Genomic DNA, 21,760 nt, shown 5'->3' with positions numbered 1-21,760 from the left:
TAGGGAGATGCTGAACAAAGGAAAGCCATGGCTGATGAAAGGTTACCGGACGATACCAGCTTAGAGAGTTTGCTGAGTGGTTTCAACTTTGTGAGCCGGACTCAAAGAGATGAGTGGTCCGGTCCTTATCATTACTACATACTGTACATTGCTCTCAAGGTTTTTTCATAGTGTTTCCGGCAACTTCAGATCATTTGGCCTATGACTTTACAATACTTTTCACTCACTCTCGCCTTCACCTGAAACAAACCTCGGCACGCAAGACGAGTTGGCAAGAGAAATTTCCAAACATACGTTGCTCACTCACTCATTTGACCCGGTTTTGGCAGCACCATGACAACTGCGTCCACATACGTTCGAACAGGTATCGAACCATTGCCGGTGAGTTTTATCAGCACACAGCTCGCCCATCATCCCGCATCTTTGTATCTGTCAGTGGCTTCGTGGCAAGTCCAAGATTCGTTCCAATCAGCAGAAGAAAACAGCCGAGCGGACAAATCTAAAGTTATTTCGACACTCAAGACATGAGGACGGTCATAGCCAACAGCATGCGCCTCACAAAAGTACCACCCGAAGAAGTGAATTGTAAGCTAAACAGGACGTTTTGACTATCGCTACTGAAGCTGTCGAATCTCAAGGAGACTCGAAATCTTTTGTACGAATTTTGAGCCGGGATCAGTATCGGAGGCTGTCCGAGAACTCAGATTACACGTGTGTCAAGGAGAGCAAGCTGGGCCCAACATCTGTGTGAAGCTATTGCTAGGAGGGCCCCTTCTCAACAGTATGGAAATACTTGGATACCCTCTGTCTCACTCCTTTGTTGTACCTATGACACTGTCGACTGAGGAGACCCACAGTCGTCTGTTCCGCTATCCAGCTTGATTGCGGTCTAGACCACGCTCAGAGATGTGAATGGTCTCGAATTATGGCATCTTTTCTTTGTCGTTTTCTTTTCAGAAGGCACGTCTCTACGTCTGCTGTCAAACCAATCAGGATACATAGCTTTTCTACCAATCTCGACACAACACCTCATCTATCACACATTTAACATCTTATACCTGCCTTGACTCATCCACTTCATTGTCGAGCTTCGTGTAGCAGCATGCTGTACATCGATATGTTGTCCGCATCAAGTTTAATCCTGGAGGGGGACAGTGACCTTCCCCCGAGCTTTGTTGCCCTTCAAGTCGTTCACACCAAAGGACCGGCCTATTTGACTTATTCCTCGTGGTATGCAGAGGACATAACGCAGTCCAAAGCCGAGAAACTTCGCGATGGTGAATTTATCGATGCCCTCAGCAGCTCCATGGTCAAGGAGTTTGATTGGTTCAACAAGATGTCTGACTCCGCAACCGACGATTGGAAAAGAAAACGATTCAAACCGCTGATTTCTTCCGCTTTATCAGCCAACTGCAAGAAAGCCGGGACGATGCCCAATGTTAGAATTTTGGATGAAGATCAGATTGAAAGCCTTGAGGATAATCCTGACTACAGGTGGACCCGCTCAATCAACCTTGAGTAGATCCCAGACTGTCAATGACGAATGCATGTGGCGCAATCTCCCTGACTCAAATTCATAATCTTGCTGTATCGTCCGAGCATTGCGTTGACTTATAATCACAGTAAGGACAGAATCACGCCGTCTCTGCGTGAGAGCAAACGAGCCGTTATCAGATCACCTTCTGAATACATTTCTATACAGCTGTGATCATTTGGAAGAATGAGTCGCATGTTTTGGTCGACCTGCATATGTTGTACTACTTAATTACTCATTAAGAGCTCTGGTGTAGGTAACACGGGTATGCTTTGATGTATCATATTTCACTTCCTGTACTATTACTCATCGCTATATAAGACGCTGAGGATAGTACAGTTACTGTTACATTCACCGCTACACTACGTTTCGTCTTTCGTCCACGAGTACGCACGTCTTGTGTGCCAACCTGTTATACCCCTTGAAACCCGCTCTCATCGGGATCAGGGTCATCATCGTCACCAGACGGACGGCGCTCGTCCGCCCAGCCGATGATTGTGTCCTTACAATTTTGCGCACTCAAGCGCGATCCTTTCAAGACAGACGATCGACACGACCACAGCATATTGCATATCGATACGTATGGTATTTCTTTCTTTGGCTCCAGGATTACGAGTTGCCACCCACCCTCTTTCCCCTATTAGCAATCACATCCTTGCGACATGTCATACGTTCGAATCGGTCTTGACACCTTACCTACGTCTTTCATTAGTATTAATTACCTGGCAACCTACAATGCCGATGGGAATCAGGGCCCTGATGGCATGTCCGCTACTCCATGGCGACAGATCGGAACGCAACCTTCGAACTCGAGCTTCGAACAAGCGAGAACGGTAGACCTCCTTCGCACCTTTGCATATACCTTCTCGAAAGAAGAGCAAACATCGACAACATCTTTCGATTAAATGATCCCAATGGTGATAATCCATATTTACAATTTTACTTGAAGCAGACTGCTGATCACGTCCTGAGCCAATGCGGGATGGATCCGACTTACATTAGAATTCTGACTCAAGGGGAGTACCAGTCTTTACAGCACGGCAAGAGCTATACTCAGGTGTCTGTGATCGTTTCAGGGCAAGAGAAGGATCTTAGCCGGGAATGGTTGACCAGAAGATAGCTTATGGTAATACTTGCTTGCTCTGTCTTGCAAAGAGATCCTTTACCTGTCTTGGTTGCGAGCAAATAGCTTCGTGTTCGAGTGCGCATCCAATTTCGATATGCATCGAAAGCCCACACTGTCTCGGATCATGTCTAGGCCCAATTTTGCAGCATCAGTACAGATAAGCAAAAGACGAGGAGTCCGGACAGTCAGGACAAATCCACATGAATCGTTTTCAACCGATGGTTATACTGCATAGCTTTTCAAAGTCAGACGAAAGGAGATACTCGCGCAGGGCCCTACTGCACAATGCAAGGTGTCTCGTCTCTCGACGTTTCGTTTCTCTCAACGTCGTTCCTTTGTTGTTCGACTGGAAAAGGCGGCGTTTTTGTACATGTCGACTCGAACCCAATAGGGAGACTGTGGTATAGAAGATACTCCTTCACCATATGAATGCACGACGTTAACACTATTGCTGCTCAATTATCGTTCATGCGAATTTCGCAACCCCACTTCAATCACACCTGATAAAGTTTTTATGACTCTCAGTACAACATGTCAGCCGTAAACCTGACTCGCTTTGGAGATTTGGACCTTCCGACCAGATTCGTCTCTCTTCATTATGGGATTGACATTGACGAGCAAGGAAAAGCAGTCCTGTCATGCGAAGCTACAGCTTGGAGGGACAACAACCTAGTAGTGGACGAAACATACAGATCTGACGAACGTCAATATGGTATATTGGCTTCTGAACTCAATGAAAATCTCGTCGACCATTGGGATGGGATCGCCACCAAAGCACGCGATTCTGGGCCAACGGACGAGTTCTGGTATTGGTACCTTGGGGAATTAAGAAGGTTGTCCGTTGAGACGAATGGAGCAAGGACCAGATCTCTTGCTCTACCTATCAGGTTATTGAATCACGATGAATACTTCGAACTGAAGAGTGGCGGGCAATATTCCGAGAGTACCAAGTTTGACAGGACTCGGGATCCTCCTGCAGGAATAGAGTGGAGTCAGACTACGGAAGCTCGCATCGAAGATTGGTTGGGCAACATAGAATAACCATGAAGAGCACGCCTCAGATATTCGCTTGTAGTTACCAGATGCATTCATGATCGCTCTTTATGACCTCTAGCTAACATTACCAGTTTCTTACCCCACCTCACTTCCAATCCATATTTTCCTTTCCTACCCACTCCATCCAGCCCTTGAATCTTATCTACGATCCCCCATCTACCATCCAGGTCTACAAATCTATCCCAATCTTCTGTAATCACATAATCAATCCCATTATCCCACAACCCCTCAGGCGTAGAGTAACTTTCATCCTCGGATTTCGAGTATGCCCATATAGGTTCTTTCTGCTCTGGGAAAGGTGAATATCCGAAAGACCCGATGTGCGATGTGGCGTTGATGGGGAAATGTTGATGCAGGAAGGTGAAGAGGGTTGAACCGGTTTGCAGAGGGTATGAAGGGAAGTGGATTTTGACTGGACGTTTGTGTATGTCAGCGCTTGTCACACGGGTTTGTGGTGGGAAATGAGACAAGTTGGGGGTACATATGACATATGATGTAGGTGTGTCTTGTCTTGTATCAGACATGAGATTTGATTCATGGAAATCACTATGGCGATGGCACTCACTCGTCTCGTTCTGACCCCTAGGCAACTTCTCCAAAGCCTTCCACACCTCCCCACCAGGATAATTATTCGTACTAACAAAAGCCAATCCGCCCGTCGCAACCATATTCAAGACCACCAGCCCCACCAGACCCAGTCTCACAAGCGGTCTAAGACGGGAATAATGGAAGTTCCATAATCCCGCTGCACCGAAGGAAGATATAAGCTGTAAGATGGGTACGGAGTAGATGATGAATCGCCATTCCTATAAATCGGTCCCGTGATCAGCTCTACATTGCTTTCCAAACAACGAACAAAGGGACAGCAGGGATTGGACATACCTTGTGTCCCACCAGGCTCATAGCTCCTATCAAACACACGACCCCACCTCCAAAAACCTTGAGGATCTCACCTACGCCCTCGGAGATCTTCGCACCTTCCTTCCCACCCACTTTGATCCCTACCATCCTCAAAACCCATATTACTCCTGCCGCTCCGCCTAGGGGTAAACTGATCATGAGGATTTTGGGTAAGGAATTTGTGAGGTAGTAATGCCATGGCATCACTCCCCAATTTGCAGATTGCCCTTGGAGTAGGTTGTAGTGCAGGGCAGATAGTTCGGGCCAGAGGACTTGCCAGGGGGAGGTGAAGGTTGGTAATGAGGGGTGAGGGATGGTGGGGATCCATAGGGTATAATCGATCGGTGAAGATAAAGCTACATCGACATTCATGTTCTCAGCACATTTGAAACGTAGTAAGCAGCGTATTTGGACCTAGGGATTAAATGTAAGAGAGGGTGGACTCACCTAAAGAACCGAATCCACCTAACATACCCCAGCCCACCACTTGGGTCAACGTAGCTTTACGCTCAATTACCAGACTTATTGCCGTGGGGATAAGGAATAACGCTAGTTCCAGTCGTACTACCGTAGCGAGTGCTGTAAGAAGTATAACAGCAGTTCTGAGCCGTTTGGTCGTGATTGATGGTGGAGCCGACTTGGATCCGGATCTGAGGATGAACGATATGCTGAGAAGTACTGCGTTGAGGTACGATCAGCCGATTCTTGTCTTTGGAACGAAGGGGGAGGACAGTTTCACTCACCACCAGGTAGAGCCATGAAGTTCGGTAGCGTCCTACCAGCGTAGTAAGGTATATGGAAGCTTGTCAAAGACAAGATAGTGAACCATATTCTCACGGTGGGGCCAAATCTCGCTCGAAGTGTCTTCGATAGGTGATTGAACGAGTGCGAGAACATCGCAGCGAGTATCAACCTGACTGAATAAGACAAAAGGTCAGATCAGCCTTGCTCTGTAGATGGAGGATCGGTCCTTCTTGATTCGGAAGATATGTTGTGGACGATGCATGAGAGGAAGGTTGAACATCGTTGCCGTATTCAGGAAGACTGAACTCACCAGCTATCTGAACGTCAATTTTCGTCCTCACCAGCCCAACAGCTACACCCACACAAGATACTGGATAGCTCAATATGCCCAGTATGATAGGAGGTAGGAATGACCGAGGGACAGCTCCTGGGAAGGTTATGTGATCCCACTAAACCCACCCAGTGACATTATAAGCTACTAATCCGTCATCAGGAATAAGGGAATGCGCGGAATTGCTCGCAGGAGCACAATCTTTCACACGAAGTGTATCATGATGTGGCATCACTCACATACTGAAGGCTTGTCCTGTCCCACCCATAAGCCAGCACATCATGTACAGCATGCAACGTAAAGGATTCTTCTACTTTCGTGTACGGAGACAAGAGGACATGACCAAAGGTGACGATGAAAGGGAGGAAGTTGGGTAGGGCATTGAAGAGTTTTCTCTTGGCTACTGAGGGGGACACTTTCTTCATGATGCTTGTGGGGATATAAAAAACATCGACTGGAATGATATTCTACCTGTCTACTTGTGGTGAGCAGAGATGGAGATGATTGAATTCGGGTTCATCATGTTGGTTTCCAGACGCGAAGTTGAGAGCGCAGTATCGATGCATGGCTATAGCCGAGATGAGTGAATGCCGCTTGAGCCGACGGTTTAACCGAGTATCTTCATTCATACATACATTTCTCTACAGTCGACACAGAGCAACTTCCATTGCGAACAGACTGTCTAATGAATAGCTGAAAGGAAACAGAAAGGCGAAACCGTCTATTCTACTTGTCTTACTAAGATATATCTAAGTATATACTGATAGGTATGATGGTGCTTGTTCTCACCTAGGTCGATGTATGACTACCACAAAATCGTTCGGAGATGGACGCAGACGATGATCTACGCCTCCTCATCCTCATCTTCATCAGACGCAAACACCCTTTCTTTCCTCTTATCTTGCCAGTTGAATACGGCGAATTGAGCAAGCACGAACAGATCCAGGAATACGGTCAATCCTGATCCTGCTAGCCAGGGCAGGTTTGCTAAGATGTATCGGGGGTTCATCGAGGTGAAGAAGATGGAGAGGACGTATGTGATGTCTGAGGAGGATAAGGCAAGGTCAGCCCATGAAACAAATAAACATGTGTGAGAGCGAGGTAGACGAGGCAAAGCACTCACTTCCTGAAATGGCGAAGAAGAACATCGCTAGCGATAGACCTGCACATCGTGTTTTGCTATAAGATCATAATTAGTCAAGTACAAGTCACGAAGAATGATGACCGCCAGATCAAAGCCGAAAACCTATCTAAGGCTATCGTGCAGTGCGCGTTTTGAAGTCCTACAAGGTGAGATGTAATTACGACTCACTAATTATGGACGATCTGCGGGACCCTACTTCCCAAATACAGTACCGCCGACATCCACCCCAAAACCTGCGACTTCCATTCCAACTCGACCTTGGGGTTCTCAGGGATCTTCACCTCATCTTGATCGGTGATGTACCAAGCTCCCACCCCTGACAATAACACGAATCCAAGCATTATTGGGTATTCCAAGGAAGGCGGTAAGAGGGGTTTGGGTTGTTTAGGTTCGGGTAATAAGGGTGTTGACTCGTCTGTTGGGTCGATGTGAGTTCGAGCGGCTGGAGAGGGTTTGCGACGGTAGTAATATACTTGGAAGAGGAGGATTAGGTCGCATATTGTATACTAGTGGTGCAACCATATGTTAGCTACTGTTCTTGGTTCTTCTGTCAGAGGGCATTATACCATGTACAATAGATGAGAATTTTAAAAGGGAAGGGAGATGAGAATCACTCACATATACTGCTAGTATGATCATAGTAGGCAACAGTTTGGCCATAACCCCGCCGAACAAATTGGTTATATCGCCCAATAACCAAAGTACGATGAATGGTACGGATAAACCTTCTCCAGATTGGAGTTGGTAGTTCTCCCATATTTGAGGTGAGTACACTACTATCCAGGTAGCTATGGACATGTATCCGGCCTACACGCACACCACGGTTTAGTATGATGCATGTCAAGCTAGGGGAAGGACACGCACGATGTTGGACATCACCGCTGGAGATAGAGGGACCATCATGATGGGCGGGCTGGTATGTTTTCTATACACCTTCTATATACTGTTCTAGTGTTGGTGGGTTGATGGGTTGATCAGAGTCTGCTGTGCACAAGGTACCGTAGAGGGATGTTTGGTGAATTCGATTCGAGTTATATCTTGCGATGATACAAACGTCCATCTGGGAGACAGGTGATCATCATCATCTTATCCTCTGTCGGCCTGCAATTGAATTTTTCGGTCTTCCGTTTACGTCATCACTTTGAGTAAGATAGAGTAAAGCGGTCTGCTCCGACTACTGTTCATGTTCTATGGTGGCAATATTTATTCTCACCCTCCATCTAATGATATACTGCCGAGATGGGTTTCATGGTTGATACATGATCTACCAGTACTTTCCTAATCGGGTAAATTGAGAGAACAATAAACCCATCTCGCAGAAGAACAATAAGCAAATTCACCATTATCAACATTCTTGCTTCTTGCTTCGTTATTGTACTGTACACCTTAGCTTGCATACCGCTGACAGAGATATGCACACATATATGTATAACCATGATGCATGTGCTTTCATCCTCCTCAATGCTCATCAACACCAACCTTCATCTGCTTCTCTATATTGCCGTGATTTCTAACTTTCTACTCACTAAACCAACATGAACCGATTCACTCAATTCGTCTCCTTACTCTGCTCCTTCTACATCTTACCCCTAGTACTGGGAAGTGCAGCCTCGCAATTCCGACTGGAAGTTAACAAGCATGCTTCGGGTGAGTCCTCCCCTCTTGACCCAGGTACAGTCTGTCGTTGGCCTGACTAACTGACTGATTGACCTTTCCTGCTCTGCACCACAGAATGCTTTGTGGAATGTCATTCACGGATCGAATATACGATTGAGATTCCCGGTACGGGCTCAAACGGATTTCCATGGATCAAGCAGAATTGTCAACAGGAGGTATGTTATGACGGATCACTTCACTTGTCGCCTCGTTGACTCACTCCCTCCACTCACTGATCACATCAATAACCTGGACGATCCACTCATTGTTGGTGTGATCCCTGCTCCCTGCTGATGCTCTCTGATGATCTTGAACTTGTAGGCATGGAAAAACCTAATGTCCGCGTGTCTTCCCCTCGTGTGCTCTTCCGCTCCCGACGTAGCTTATGCGGTAGAATACGGTGAAAACTGGTGTCATCGTGCCGGGGTGGAAGTTAAGATACCTTTACCTGAGACCTATCTGAACGGTGTGAATGGGAGTTATTTCAAGTGAGTGTCCAGTCCATTATTCGAGATCCACAGTTCCTACACATGCCATCCCACGATTCAAAAACAGCGAAATGACATGAGGCATTTATGCTGATATCAACACTCCCCTACACAGATCCGAAGAATACCTCGCATCCTCCTCTGATCCAAACTCCGAAATTAGGGCTGGACCGGTGTTGATAGGATTGTTGAGTGCTTTCGGAGTACTGACCCTCTTCTTGTAATGCATGTATGGGTTTAGAATCGTAACATTCGTACAGTCCTCATTTACGTTGATTCCAATTCTAGTATATTTAGCGGTCAATCTTTTCTCACTTTCATCAAAGCTCTCAGATGTATCATCCATCTTCTCACACATCGCTGCACTGTACACACCACCATGGTAAACGAAACCCCATGTTTCCGTTGAACAAAGTACCCTCAATGCTCATGCTGGTAACATACAAGTACTCGTTGCAGCCGCCCAAAAGACGAGGCACGAGAACGAGCTCATCCGCCCGGACCGCTTAACTTAGCTTATCTCGTTCGATCACATCGACTACCGTCAAGATGACAGATGACGATACTAACGTAAGTGAATGAATGATCCTTTGGAGCATTTACGAGTAAGCTATGTACGAGTTGAACTTATATTTAGAACAACCGCACGGCCTATGTTCTCATGCTAGTGTATTTCATTGCAATGCATGTCCGTGCGGATCTCACCCCGGAATACTGATATCTCGGATCTCGGAGGTATCCACGATAAACACTCGCTCTGGCTTGTGAGATACTGTACTCTCGTAATAGCACGAGTACTAAAAGTGATCGCGATCGCATCATCATGCTCCATCTCCGTGTGAAGGTAAAGGTACCCGTTAGCTCGAGTGGTGACATTGCTGTACAGCCGTTATCACTCACATAGCAATCGTACGGTCTTTATCTCTCTCTGGGTCCCCGACCCTGAGATGATCCATACAGTACCCCTCTTTTGCCTCACTCGTCATCATCGGAACACGAACAAAGGTGCTGCAACTGGATGGATGGTCAAAGGCGATGAACCATGAAACTAACATGAGGTTTCTCGGCATTTTTGGGTATCCTTTCAACCTTGTTAGAACACCTCGGTCTTGCGTCGTATGGTGACGAGGGGTAAAGGATATATAAGCCTTTATGTTGGACTATCCCCTCATCCCTTTACTGTCCTTCAGCTTGGATAGATTCTCTTTCTTCCCCTTAGATGGGTTCGTTACTGCTTATAATCAACCACTAGTTCTCCATCAAGTCCAATCCAATCTCATCATCTCAGATCCTTTGTACAAGTCAATCCGCACTAGGAGGTTTATCAAGCTCAATCGAATTTAGGATTGTGCATGACCCGAGCGCTCCAACATTTGATTTGTGGTAGATCAATCTGTGGAACCCAATATGAAGTTGAGACCGTTATCTCAGACAATACTCAACTTAATACTGGGCGTAACACTATCATCGGAGATAGGATTGATCCGACCGGTCGGTGCTTTATCGGAATATCAGGTATTACAAGTGGTTAAAGGATTCGCGGATAGTTATTTGGCGCCTGAGAATGTCGAGGTGGCTAGGAGTATCAATAGGTTAGTACCTCGTACCAGTCCGGCGATACTGTTCAGTATCTCTCATGGTCAGAAGGGTTGAGGCTGGGAGCTGATGGGTGGTTGAATGGTAGTACGCTATTTGCGGAGGATGTAACTGGCACGGCTGATTGTGAGTCTCGTCTTGGATCAAAATGCTACCTTGAGTTACATATATGTTGGGGATTTGGGAATCTTGGTTCTGGTTTCATATTGAAGGACCGTGGTCATGAGTGGCTGATGCCTTGCTTGCTGTGTAGTGTCGACGAAGTGAGTCGATTCCAATAACACCATACCACCCTTCTTCGACCCAAACCCCCATCTGAAGGTATAGGAGAGAAGGGCTAGGCTAATATAGGCTGTTCGTTGTATTGGGTTAGTTTTGATGGTCGAGAACTATCAACGTGAGTCCATTCAGCCTTCTTGGATCGCCATTGCCATTTCCGCAACCTGCTGACAATGATTGGTGTGACTGGAATATAGGGAATACGTACGTCCCTTCAAGGACACTAATCAGAGATCTCATCAAGTCTGACAGATGGGTCTTGCCGGTGATAACGATAGCTATTCGGTCTGTTCGTAAATACAGCTGAAGATCCGGATGATCCATCGCCCTTTGGATCGCCCGTTTCGTACAACGTAAGTTTGGACTCTGGTTTCCTTCTTTTGAGATTCTGTGATCCCCCTTACGTCTCACATAGCTTGTGTCTGCTGTTCTGAGTTTTTATTCCAATTGAGTGGATTGTCGACCAAGCTAAACGTGTTTTGTTTTGTTTTGGACTTCAACTCCAGGTGACAGCTTTGTTGGTTCAGCATAATTACATCTCAACATCTATCAAATTCCAATGTAAGTCACCCGCGACGACTGAACCAACGGGCAACGCTGCTCTCACGTAGTTGATGCTGATACGGTCAATGGGACAACACAGTTCATTATCCGATATTGAACGAGACTGTCCCAGTACAAGTGAGTGTGACAGCGTTTGAGGAGCATACAATAATTGAGATTATGATAAGGTGTTGATCTACTCGATAGATCGACGCGTTCATGCAGGTCAACGAGAAGAGCGAGATCCAGCAGTACGACGTCTCGTTCAGGCGATGGGCTTGGGTAGGTTCGGTGTTCAAGATTACTCCAATCTCCGTACCATTTCGTGGCTAACATGATCATCATTGATGTGCTCTAGGCGACCGACCTCCTCATCCCGTGAGTATCCTCATCCTGTTCGTTCAAATCCAATAGCCAGTCACTGATGAAGCTGAATGGGGACTTACGGACATAGCAAACTCATACCCTACATGGCTGCAAGCCTAAATCTCAGCAACGAGACCGAACAATCTGCCATCCTACGTCAATACCTATCTACCAAAATTTGTAAGACAGCAATGCAGTATTGTACAGGTGCCAACGAGCAGTATAGGAACGAAGAGGAATGTATGGGGTTCTTAAATGGGAGGGAAATAGGGGAATGGTATCGGTGGGTTTTCTCCCTTCCTGCTTCTAGCGATATGACTGTTGGGCTGATGCAGGGTATGCTGGAGTAGGATGGGAGGTACGTCGGAAGCTGATCCTGTCCCAGAGGTATTGTAGCGAAACACTGATGTTTGAGCTTCTGAATAGAGGATAATTTGGTCTGTCGTCATCTACATGTCCCAATGTTACCTCTTCGCCCGTCAGTGCATTGTGCGCATATTGGTCCGACAGGTGGGGATATGTGTATAGCTCGGTCAGTCATTCATCCAGTATCAACCATCTCTGATCTGAGTCAAGAGAGCTGATATCAGAGTGTGGTTGAATACACTGTAGTGACTACCAACAGGTCGTGATGGACTCGCATTTCCCTCAAGGATGGCTGGCACCCAAATACGTTACTCCGGAGAACCAAGATGAGGTACAGGATATTGATGCGGTCAGCGGAGAGGAGCTTGATCCGTTACTGGGTGAGTTTATCTGTGTCTTGCTTATGTGGATGGTGGAAGGTGGAAGGGACGTTGAGTTGATGTGTATTGGACTGTACTCTACGTAGAAATCGCTCTTAGTCCCGGTGATAGCCATTCGTGGGATCCGACGTTGTATGCTACTGCTTTACTTGGTAAGTTGGGTCAGCTGATCATCTTCGTTTCTTCCAATACATTCATACGGCTCAGAACGATAATGACATTTATTACTGGGCTCTAGGCTATTTCCTGATGTTTTACGTTGTTTCGAACATACTCTGGTTGTGAGTCCTCAACTTTCTTAGCAATTGAATTCGCTCACGAGATGACTGATCTGCAATCTGCGTTTGACATTGGGCACGACAGTATCTATTTCCGTCGTTCATCCATCTTCCCAACATTGGGTTTGGAGCATCAAAAGAACATAGTCATGTGTAAGTATCCACCCAGCCCTCAGAAGTACCAAGCTCTCACGCAAAATTTAGACTGACTTTGTGTCTAATGAGCGCAGACACAATGAACATAATCTTCACGACCATCGCCCTCGCCCTCGAGCTGGTAGCCACCCCCGCATTCGCCGGTCGATATGCCCTATGGGAAGTCCAGTGTCTCCGTACGGGTGGGGTGCTAGTGTCGGCTTTGTACATATTTGAATTGATTTATAGGTTGAAAATGAGGACACCTATGTGAGTGCAACTTCCCTCGCTGGACTACGCTAAATTGCGTTCGCTGACTTTTTTCTTTTTGTTGATCCTTGTTTTGCTGTTTGCTGATCTAGGATCGCTCATCATTTCCTGACGATCATTGCTATTTCATTTACCGTCACAGTATTTGAATATACACAGTCCATGTCGTATTTGAATTCCGCTGTAATATGGTAAGTCAACATTCTCTCCGTTTGTTCAAGAGCGATGGGCAAGTCTGATTTCTTGCACGGATACAGGTTATTCCAAGCTACGACTGAACAGCCTACCTTCCTCGGTCTACTGGGATGTAAGTTTGAATTCTGGACATGGTCCCCCCTTTGTTCCGGGGAACAGACGACGGGATATACTGTACTGACGTAGATCGTCAGATCGCCTGGATTGGAACCCTCGGACAGTATCCAAGATCCTCAAGATAGCTGCTGTACAGACATTCATCTTCAAGGTGAGTTGAGCGATTACCTTCAGATTTGCGCCTTTCAGAACCTCAGCTGAAACATTTCCTTTGCATTGCAGACGGCAAGTGCGATTGCCCTGGTGGTGTATTGGGGTATTCACCAGAATTATGCTTATAGATCTATGGATAAGGCCTGGACGGCTATGGTGTTTATCCTTGCCATTGGGCTGATGTTGACGCAGATGTGAGTGGTCGGGGTGGTATACACCGAATACTATATCAAGTTGCTCAAGCTGAAGGTCCTGTTTGAGAGAAAGTGTATGGTCATTTGATTTAACAAGTCTGAGCTGATGTCATCTGATCACTGACAGCTGGGGATCATGGGTGACCTACCAAATTGCCATCCGCATAATCAAACAGCCCATCCTGTCGAATCCAGCATTGAAGCGCTCGAATCTAGCGATATACCAGACTATACGGCTCAAACCCGAAGATCAGAACCAATCGCATAAACGAAGTGAATCGTCTGGCTCTGGAACGGCCACCAATGACGAGGAGGGAGGGTATGAGACAATGGTTGACATTCCTTCTCCTGGTCGGTATCCATCTACAACCACGTTGAATAGGTTACCTTCGTTATCGTCTTTGAGGGAGGAAGCGAAGAGGAAGAGGTTGATGAGTAATTCGGATTATAATATTGTGAGCGAGAAGGTCAACAACGGTTTGTCGGTCAATCATATACATAATCCCGCGGAGATACCTTTACCTCAATCACCTTTACTGGTCTCGCCCAGTACGGCTGGTTCAGCTTCAGCGAAAAGTCATGAGCAGCATTTGTTTACTGCTCCAAACTCACCTATGGATACTCATAATGGGACGAGGGATTCGGCGAGTTTCGGAAGGGCTCTGTAAAGTTGATGGGGGCATCAATAGAAGCTAGAGAATTAGAGTATAGATGGTTGAAGGATATACAGGGAGTGTTTGTAGTGCTCTTTGAATTTTAATTGCCCATCATGTCTTGATATTATTGTAATGCATCTGTCGTCAGTCCGATTGGTGATGGCCATATATATCCTCACGTCCACGTGCCTTTGGGTCTGAGCTTGACATATTTAGCTCGATTGGTCGTTGATCCGAGCGTATAACATAGCATATGGTGCCATCAACCATCAAACACCAAACATCGAACATCAAACAACAGATTGAGAAGACGGGGGAAATCCAGAATACCGTGTATGTGTATGTATGTATGTATGTATATGCATACCTTGCATCGGTTTCATGTATCTCACCTTTGAAATGTTACATCCATCCCTTTACCTCACATCCTCCATATATTCATCTTCATATCCTACTAACCACTAGTCACTAGCCAGTCAATCTGTAACCTGTTATACACTCCCTTGTCCTCATCCCACAACCGAGAATCATTCCCTTCCTCCAGCTATACTACTCCTTCTTTTGATCATCTCATCGACATACCGTTATCAACCAACCTCAACATCAATATCAATGCTTGCCACTCAACCCTTACCTCCGCCAATACATCATAGCAATATGAGCAGAATGACACCAGGATGGGATGAACAGATCGTACCAATTTTGAAGAAGCGTGAGTATATGTGTTTCTCACATGTTGAGTGTGATGATGAGAGAGAGAGGGAGATGATGCGAGACATGCAGCGTGAACGTGAACGTGAACGTAAATCTCACGTGAGGATGATTGATCGATACCCGGATAACTTGTTAGGATTAGGTTGGATGGGAGGCGTGTTTTCTTTTCATTTACTTCGCATTCATTTTGCATTCATTCATCTCAGCTCATCCATTCATGTACATTAGACATACAAGACATCCTAGTCTCTCTCCACTACTGCATAACATCTCGTCCCCTGTACTCTTTCTTTACTCTCATCACCAATAACAATTCTATTGAGGTATTTAGCTGATCCAAATCAACCTCCCACCCAACCCAACCCAAATCCACAGGTCTCGAATCCGAATCCCAATACCTCACCAAACGATTATCAGAAGCTTCCTTCGAAGAGGACCAACCACCCACCGCATCTTCCCCTCGCCTGAACTCTTTCCCTCAATCACCTACCTTCGGTGTATTTCAACATCAACCTCAACCCGGATCTTCCTCGATACCTAGAACACGTACCAAATCCGGGCCATTCCTGAATGATACGCGTCAACTCAGCAGTAGCAGTGGGAAGAGACCTTCACCACCTCGTATAAACACTTCCGCTTCTACTTCTTCACCTAGAACCCCTTCCGCAGCATTACCATCAAGAATACCTACGAGACCAAGATCGAAATCCCAATTATCAGCTGCCTCTTCCATCCGTCCTTCGCCCGTCCATTCAAACTCCCAACCACCTCCCTTACCCAACTCTGAGAGATCAACATCAGGCATACCCATTCTAAAATCACGCTCCAGATCACCTTCCAAGATGAGTGTTGCTGTCGAAACCCGACGAGAGAGTTTGGACCTGGGTGGGACAAGGATAAAAGAGGGATTCATCAAGAATGAGTTACCGCCTTTCAAGATGAATGCCAATGAGGCGATGAGGATAGCTGAGAAGGGGCATGAGCTGGGTGATGAGGGGAGGACGAGTTGTGATTCCTCTAGGAGTGGAATGGCGGAACGGAAACGATCGATTTCTATGAAACCTTCTCAATCGCAATATCAGAAGAACCTGCATCCGAGAGCTAATGGTAATGGATATACGATGGAGAGAAGCGGATCGTCAGGATCGGGGTCAGATAGATCAGCTAGAAGAAATAGTAGACCTTCAACCTCTTCTGCGGGATATGGGATATCCACCTCCCACACAGGGCTGGGATTGGGCATGGGACAGCCTTCCGCCTCGAGGTCGATGAATGGTCAACGTGGGCAGAGAGCGGGATCCTCTCAAAGTAGATCACCAGTCAACGGCTCACCATCCCCTTCAGCGGGGTTCAACGCCCCCCGCTCAGCTTCGTTGAATTTGTTATCTGGAAGTCCCTCGATGAGTGCGAATGGTACACCGCCAAGTGCGAGATTGGGCGTGGCGGCGCACTTTATTCCTCCTGAATCTAGCTATACGCCGCCGAAAGGGACGGATTGGGACGATGTGGTCTTGCCTACTGTTGCTAAGAAGTTGGGTGTGGGAGTGGGTCCGGGTGAGAGAGATGGAGAGATGGTGGGAGGAGGGGAAGAGGATTTGGCGGTGGAGTGGGATAGGGATGGAACGCCGATTAGATGGGTCAAGAGGAAGGGAGGGGGAAAGATAGGACTGGGATTGGGTGAGGGCGGTAGTGGGGTGAGTTGGTTGCTTTCTGTCTTCAGAACTAGCCTCGTCTAGTGAGATTACGTGCTTCACTTACGAGAGTCAGAGAAAGAGGAGTCTGAACACTAAGAGAGAGCCAAGCTGATGTGTCTGTTGCGACTCGCAGAACTCCAACCAGCCCAACGATATCACACCCACCCGCCCACACGCATTCTCACCCACGTTCGAACCCTCCCCCGATAATCCCTTACACCCCCGTCAAAGACCTTCTTCCACCTCACTTCGAAACAAACCCGCTTCCTCGGACGGAATGGAACTCACACCATTGCGCACGACGAACAGCGAGGCAGCATCGCTCTCGGCTGGTGATCGCTCAGCCTCCCCATCAAAGAATACAGCATATTATCCGGGAGGTGAACCCTTCCCTAGATCAAGTAGCGGTGGAATACATCGAAAGAGCAGTTCCCAGAATATATCAACTTCATCACCTATCAATGGATTCGCACCCCATCCGTCACTTTCCAGAAAACCATCGACATTGAAGAAACAGAATCATTCTACACCGACTGTCTCCAGACAGGGTTCGGAGCTTAGTTTGAGAACTAGGAATGCGAGTAATGCGGGGAGGGCTAATAATTTTGGACCTGGCCCTGGACAGAATGGACATGGGATTGGTACACCCGGGACGACACATAGGATCACTGATGCGATTTATGAGAATCAGTTGGCAAGGAGGGAGGGGAGGGTCAATGAGAAGGGTACGAATGTCAAGAAGGACGAGGGGACGCATGGCAAGGGGTGTGGGTGTTTGATCATGTGATGAATCATTGGGATAAGACAAGAAGCATGGGGTTATACATTTAGATTATAGTGGTTTGTTACCCATTCGTTGATTATACAAGATGGTTTATGCGTTACTCTGTTTGTTTGTACATATTCTGCGTGGTTGTTGCATATTTTAGTCATGTTGAATTCGTATATAGATATATAATATGCATTATCATTATCGTCTCTACCTGCTGGCTACTCTTGCTACTGCTACGTGGCCGCTACTCGCAAGGTTGACGATGGACATGATCTGTGGGAATCCGATTGAGTGATTGGAATAGTTATAGTTTATGAGTTTATCCGAGACCATACCAGGTTATCAACATGAACAAGTAGGTTAACGCGTGGTATACGGGAAAAGCGGGAAGTAACTTTACGCGTTTACAAACATCAGGTGAAAGCTCGTACTGTACTAGCAGATCTCAGATTCATCATTGGATCAATTGGTAAGAATTGACGCACGGACATTGGTATCAAATTGCACGGACGACATACGGTTCTTGTAGTAGACACAGAGGTCTGTCACCAATCGAAAGGAGACGTACAGTAGAAAATAGAAAGGGTTAAGATACGGAATTTCGAATAATCCAAGAGGGGATCAAGGACAAGGACGGATCTATCCTCATCATCCCGTCAGCCGGTTTTATTGGGTTCCACGTTGACCTTGACCCACATTCACATTCACATTCAAGTCATTCGATCAGAATACAACCGACTCCCTCGAGTGACCTGATTGCTTTTGTTCGAACGGACAGAACGATTTGACCCACCACCATGGCATTCCGTCTGCCCGCCCCTCGAAGGGGTATCAGATCCCTCCTTGTCCTCCTCACTCTCCTCCTGGTTCCATACCTCCTACTCAGACACCTATCATCCATAAGACACGACGAGGATCTACCCAGGACAAATTCCGACCTACTGCGAAATAGGTTAGAAGGGAGGAACGACGAGTTGGTCCTGTCGGATGAGACTCAGCAGTTGCCATTCGGGTTGAATAGGTTTTTCGATGATGATGACGAGGAGGACCAGCCGATACGCATGGGACGAAGTAAGAATAGGTACAACGAAGACGACGAGGGGGAAGAAGATAGAGGAAGGAAGGGGAAAAGACCAATCTCGAACCGAGCGGAACATCGTTTCCTCCCTAACGGCTTGCTCATCCCCAATATACATTCCCCTCATCCCATCTTCGAACTTATCTCGAGATCTAAGAAAAACTGGCAGAAAAAGTTAGATGGGCAGAGCAAGACGTTGTCAGAGGCTGTTGATGAGTATCGGAGGAGGTATGCCCGGAACCCGCCGAGGGGGTTTGAGAGGTGGTGGGCTTATACGGAGAGGAATGGGGTGGGGTTGAGGGATGAATATGATCAGATTGTGAGTTTGGTGTTGTTTTTGTTTTTGATCATGGTTCGAGGGTTACTTGGGAGGTGTTTCGGGGAGTTGAGACTATGCTTGGATGAGGAAGATGCGAGGTGGATGATGCGTATTGGGAAATTTGAACATTTGGGACCGGTGTGTCATATTCGTTGGCGAGAGTCTGAAAGGAAAGATGGATTTTGTCGGTATCCCACCTCACAAACGGACTCCCTTCGAGACGATATCACGAACCTTGTCAATGTCGAAAGAGAGATAATTCGATGCTAATTCTGCCCTTTTGATTGTCCCAGTACCACGACCTCGAACCCTTCCACGCCCTCCCACCCACAAAGATCCAATCCCTCCTCAAAGCCTCATCAGAACATTCAGGGATGTACACAATCTCATGTCCTGGTATATCCTCTTCCTCTTCGTCCAACAATAACAATCAACTATCGTCGAAGTGCGTATATAAGATCGTGGAGACGGGACTGAACGAGGAAGGTAAGAGGGTAGCGAAGGAACGGGCGAAAGCGCAATTGGGTCTTCTGGAGGGGATCGAAGAATTGCTGGAACCTGTAAAGGTCGTTATGTATAGTCATGATGTGCCTTGGCAGTTTGTTGGACATGAGTATGTGAGTGGGAGTTTGGCTTTCATTGGAGAGGAAGAGTGGGAAGAAGAGGAGTATGGGTGGTAGAGTTGAATGGTGGGTGCTGACATTCTTGTATTGGCCGTAGAAAGGCGCTCTGGAAGATGCTGCGTCTGTTGGGGAATGTAAGTTACTTGACCCTCTCATGTTGAAGCAGAACACATATATAACTCGAGCCGATATCCTTCTCCGTGATAGTCTTCAACCCAACCGAGCATGAGGTGAGTCGGCCGTCTTCCTATTACACCATGATGCTAAGCGATCTGATCCTTTTCGTCAGATCGACACGGCACATCTCGGCTGGGCATCAGCTTGCGCACCTCATAAACCCCTTCGACACGACTACGACCCCGATATCTTACCTGATTTGGATGGGCTGTGGAATGGCGATAAGAGCTTTGTGTGGGATCATAAGGCGTGAGTCACAGACTCTGGTTTGGTCCATCACGTTTATTTAATTTGATTCAGACTGGGTGCGATGAGACTGTAGAGCGCTTGAGCTAATGGTATGGTTATAGTACGATGGACCCATGTACACATCCCACTTTAACCCACTTGGTAGGCTTCTTATCGGGTCATGGCAAAGGTCCGGCACCAAGTAAAGAGCTGTATCCCGTTTTGGCGATGTGTAAAACTACTTTACACGCTGATGTTCTAGGAGTGAGTCTCACTTCCCCTCATCAAGTACTCGTAATGCAGTAGATGGCTAATGGCTTCTTACACTGCAAATTAGGTTTCGATGGAAGCTTGGACTGAAGATGTGGGGAATGATCCCGCTTGGGAAGATAAGAAGGATGATAGGATGTTATGGAGGGGTAAGACTACCGGAATATATTTTAATGATGAAGTGCCGTGGAGTGAGTGTTACCACCGTCTTCATATAACCCAGCCATCTCTTCTGTACACCTGAAGAATGGATCTCTAGCCAATAGTATGCACTATGGTATGCTCACGTCTCCCTATCTGTACCACTACTAACAAACTGAATTGATCAGATATCTCCCAACGTATCAACCTCGTATCCCACTCAGCCGAACCTCTAGGCCACATCCCAGTATTCGACGTCCCACCCTCATATAACCCTAACAAACCAGTTGGCGAACCTCAAAACTTACCTCTCTCACAGCTCAATGCGGAGTTGATGGATGTAGCATTTGTGGACGAGGCTATCCAATGCGATCCGAAGATCTGTAGGAGAGTACAGGCGGGGTATAAATTCGGGGCGAGGAAGGATTGGTCTCAGGGGAATCAGTGGGTTTAGTGTCTCTTCGCATTCAGCTGTCCTCTGCCGTTGTGAGACGGTGTATGCTGATCTCTGATGTGTGTAGGTATAAATACCTTCTTGATATTGGTGAGCTCGCTGGATAACTCTCGAATGACCGAGATCGAGCTGACATCCTTGTCCTCGCCCCCGAACAGATGGAAACGGGTGGAGTGCCAGGTTCAAGAGACTGATGAGTACAAACTCAGCTGTTCTGAAATCTACCATCTTCCCCGAATGGTATACCGATAGGATACAGCCTTGTAGGTTTCTGATTCCGACATATTCGAATCATCATCTCCTTCTTGTTTGGATCAGTAATTCGGTGTTGTCCTGTACATGTTGAGCTGATACTCTTTCTATGTGTTGTAGGGGTCCATTACATCCCTATCAAAGCAGATTTGACGGACTTGTACGACGTCCTATCATTCTTCAGGGGGCATGATGAGCTGGCTAAAGAGATTGCTGTTGAGGGTAAGAGGTGGTCGAAAGCTTATTGGAGGAAGGAGGATATGATAGCTTATCAGTTCAGGTGGGTGAAGTCTCATCGCGGATCCATAATGATAGCAGAGTTGGGGAGCTGACTTTTTGAACGTATCGATTAAGGTTGTTCCTCGAATATGCTAGATTATTAGCGGATGACAGGGACGCGGCATCGTTTGATACAAAAGGGGTTGAGCTCAGGAAGAGAGCGGAGGAATATAGGGAGATTGAAGAGGATGCAGATGTAGCTGCTGACAAGACAAGGGGAGATGTCGTAGCTGAGCAGTAGAGCGAATATCA

At 46.8% G+C, this 21,760-nt stretch overlaps 8 protein-coding genes across 8 annotated transcripts; 6 read left to right on the top strand and 2 right to left on the bottom strand.

Annotated features, from left to right (window-relative positions):
- Positions 1-1,102: 1,102 nt before the first annotated feature.
- I302_104308 (uncharacterized protein) lies at positions 1,103-1,522 on the top strand (the record flags this gene model as incomplete). The annotated part of the gene is made up of 1 exon (XM_019189672.1): positions 1,103-1,522. The coding sequence occupies one exon, from the start codon at positions 1,103-1,105 to the stop codon at positions 1,520-1,522; it is 420 nt and encodes a 139-aa protein (XP_019049234.1).
- A 1,669-nt stretch (positions 1,523-3,191) lies between these two features.
- On the top strand, positions 3,192-3,701 carry I302_104307 (uncharacterized protein; the record flags this gene model as incomplete). The annotated part of the gene is made up of 1 exon (XM_019189671.1): positions 3,192-3,701. The coding sequence occupies one exon, from the start codon at positions 3,192-3,194 to the stop codon at positions 3,699-3,701; it is 510 nt and encodes a 169-aa protein (XP_019049233.1).
- A 47-nt stretch (positions 3,702-3,748) lies between these two features.
- Positions 3,749-6,116, bottom strand: I302_104306 (uncharacterized protein; the record flags this gene model as incomplete). The annotated part of the gene is made up of 7 exons (XM_019189670.1): positions 3,749-4,128; positions 4,282-4,522; positions 4,599-4,972; positions 5,064-5,294; positions 5,360-5,533; positions 5,671-5,809; positions 5,931-6,116. 7 exons carry the CDS (start codon positions 6,114-6,116, stop codon positions 3,749-3,751), a joined length of 1,725 nt encoding a protein of 574 aa, XP_019049232.1.
- A 419-nt stretch (positions 6,117-6,535) lies between these two features.
- I302_104305 (uncharacterized protein) lies at positions 6,536-7,738 on the bottom strand (the record flags this gene model as incomplete). The annotated part of the gene is made up of 5 exons (XM_019189669.2): positions 6,536-6,735; positions 6,815-6,870; positions 7,004-7,341; positions 7,454-7,642; positions 7,700-7,738. The coding sequence occupies 5 exons, from the start codon at positions 7,736-7,738 to the stop codon at positions 6,536-6,538; spliced, it is 822 nt and encodes a 273-aa protein (XP_019049231.2).
- Positions 7,739-8,370: 632 nt separating this feature from the next.
- Positions 8,371-9,203, top strand: I302_104304 (uncharacterized protein; the record flags this gene model as incomplete). The annotated part of the gene is made up of 4 exons (XM_019189668.1): positions 8,371-8,482; positions 8,567-8,667; positions 8,813-8,979; positions 9,095-9,203. The coding sequence occupies 4 exons, from the start codon at positions 8,371-8,373 to the stop codon at positions 9,201-9,203; spliced, it is 489 nt and encodes a 162-aa protein (XP_019049230.1).
- Positions 9,204-10,386: 1,183 nt separating this feature from the next.
- Positions 10,387-14,519, top strand: I302_104303 (uncharacterized protein; the record flags this gene model as incomplete). Its single annotated transcript, XM_019189667.1, has 23 exons — positions 10,387-10,571; positions 10,664-10,701; positions 10,829-10,838; positions 10,949-10,972; positions 11,052-11,058; positions 11,133-11,207; positions 11,361-11,415; positions 11,498-11,535; positions 11,605-11,679; positions 11,756-11,775; positions 11,852-12,046; positions 12,114-12,121; positions 12,190-12,295; positions 12,376-12,509; positions 12,596-12,661; positions 12,748-12,790; positions 12,873-12,940; positions 13,018-13,192; positions 13,285-13,383; positions 13,450-13,499; positions 13,582-13,655; positions 13,727-13,851; positions 13,979-14,519. The coding sequence occupies 23 exons, from the start codon at positions 10,387-10,389 to the stop codon at positions 14,517-14,519; spliced, it is 2,211 nt and encodes a 736-aa protein (XP_019049229.1).
- A 654-nt stretch (positions 14,520-15,173) lies between these two features.
- On the top strand, positions 15,174-17,702 carry I302_104302 (uncharacterized protein; the record flags this gene model as incomplete). The annotated part of the gene is made up of 3 exons (XM_019189666.1): positions 15,174-15,219; positions 15,597-16,915; positions 17,049-17,702. The coding sequence occupies 3 exons, from the start codon at positions 15,174-15,176 to the stop codon at positions 17,700-17,702; spliced, it is 2,019 nt and encodes a 672-aa protein (XP_019049228.1).
- Positions 17,703-18,484: 782 nt separating this feature from the next.
- Positions 18,485-21,749, top strand: I302_104301 (uncharacterized protein; the record flags this gene model as incomplete). The annotated part of the gene is made up of 12 exons (XM_065869842.1): positions 18,485-19,084; positions 19,378-19,701; positions 19,805-19,841; positions 19,915-19,937; positions 19,997-20,133; positions 20,235-20,376; positions 20,450-20,573; positions 20,712-20,967; positions 21,045-21,067; positions 21,136-21,240; positions 21,350-21,509; positions 21,584-21,749. The coding sequence occupies 12 exons, from the start codon at positions 18,485-18,487 to the stop codon at positions 21,747-21,749; spliced, it is 2,097 nt and encodes a 698-aa protein (XP_065725914.1).
- Positions 21,750-21,760: the final 11 nt, after the last annotated feature.

The sequence above is a fragment of the Kwoniella bestiolae genome, chromosome 2 (genome assembly GCF_000512585.2).
Source record: "Kwoniella bestiolae CBS 10118 chromosome 2, complete sequence".
Taxonomy (NCBI): Eukaryota; Fungi; Basidiomycota; class Tremellomycetes; order Tremellales; family Cryptococcaceae; genus Kwoniella; species Kwoniella bestiolae.
This window is presented reverse-complemented; position numbering and strand designations above follow the sequence as displayed.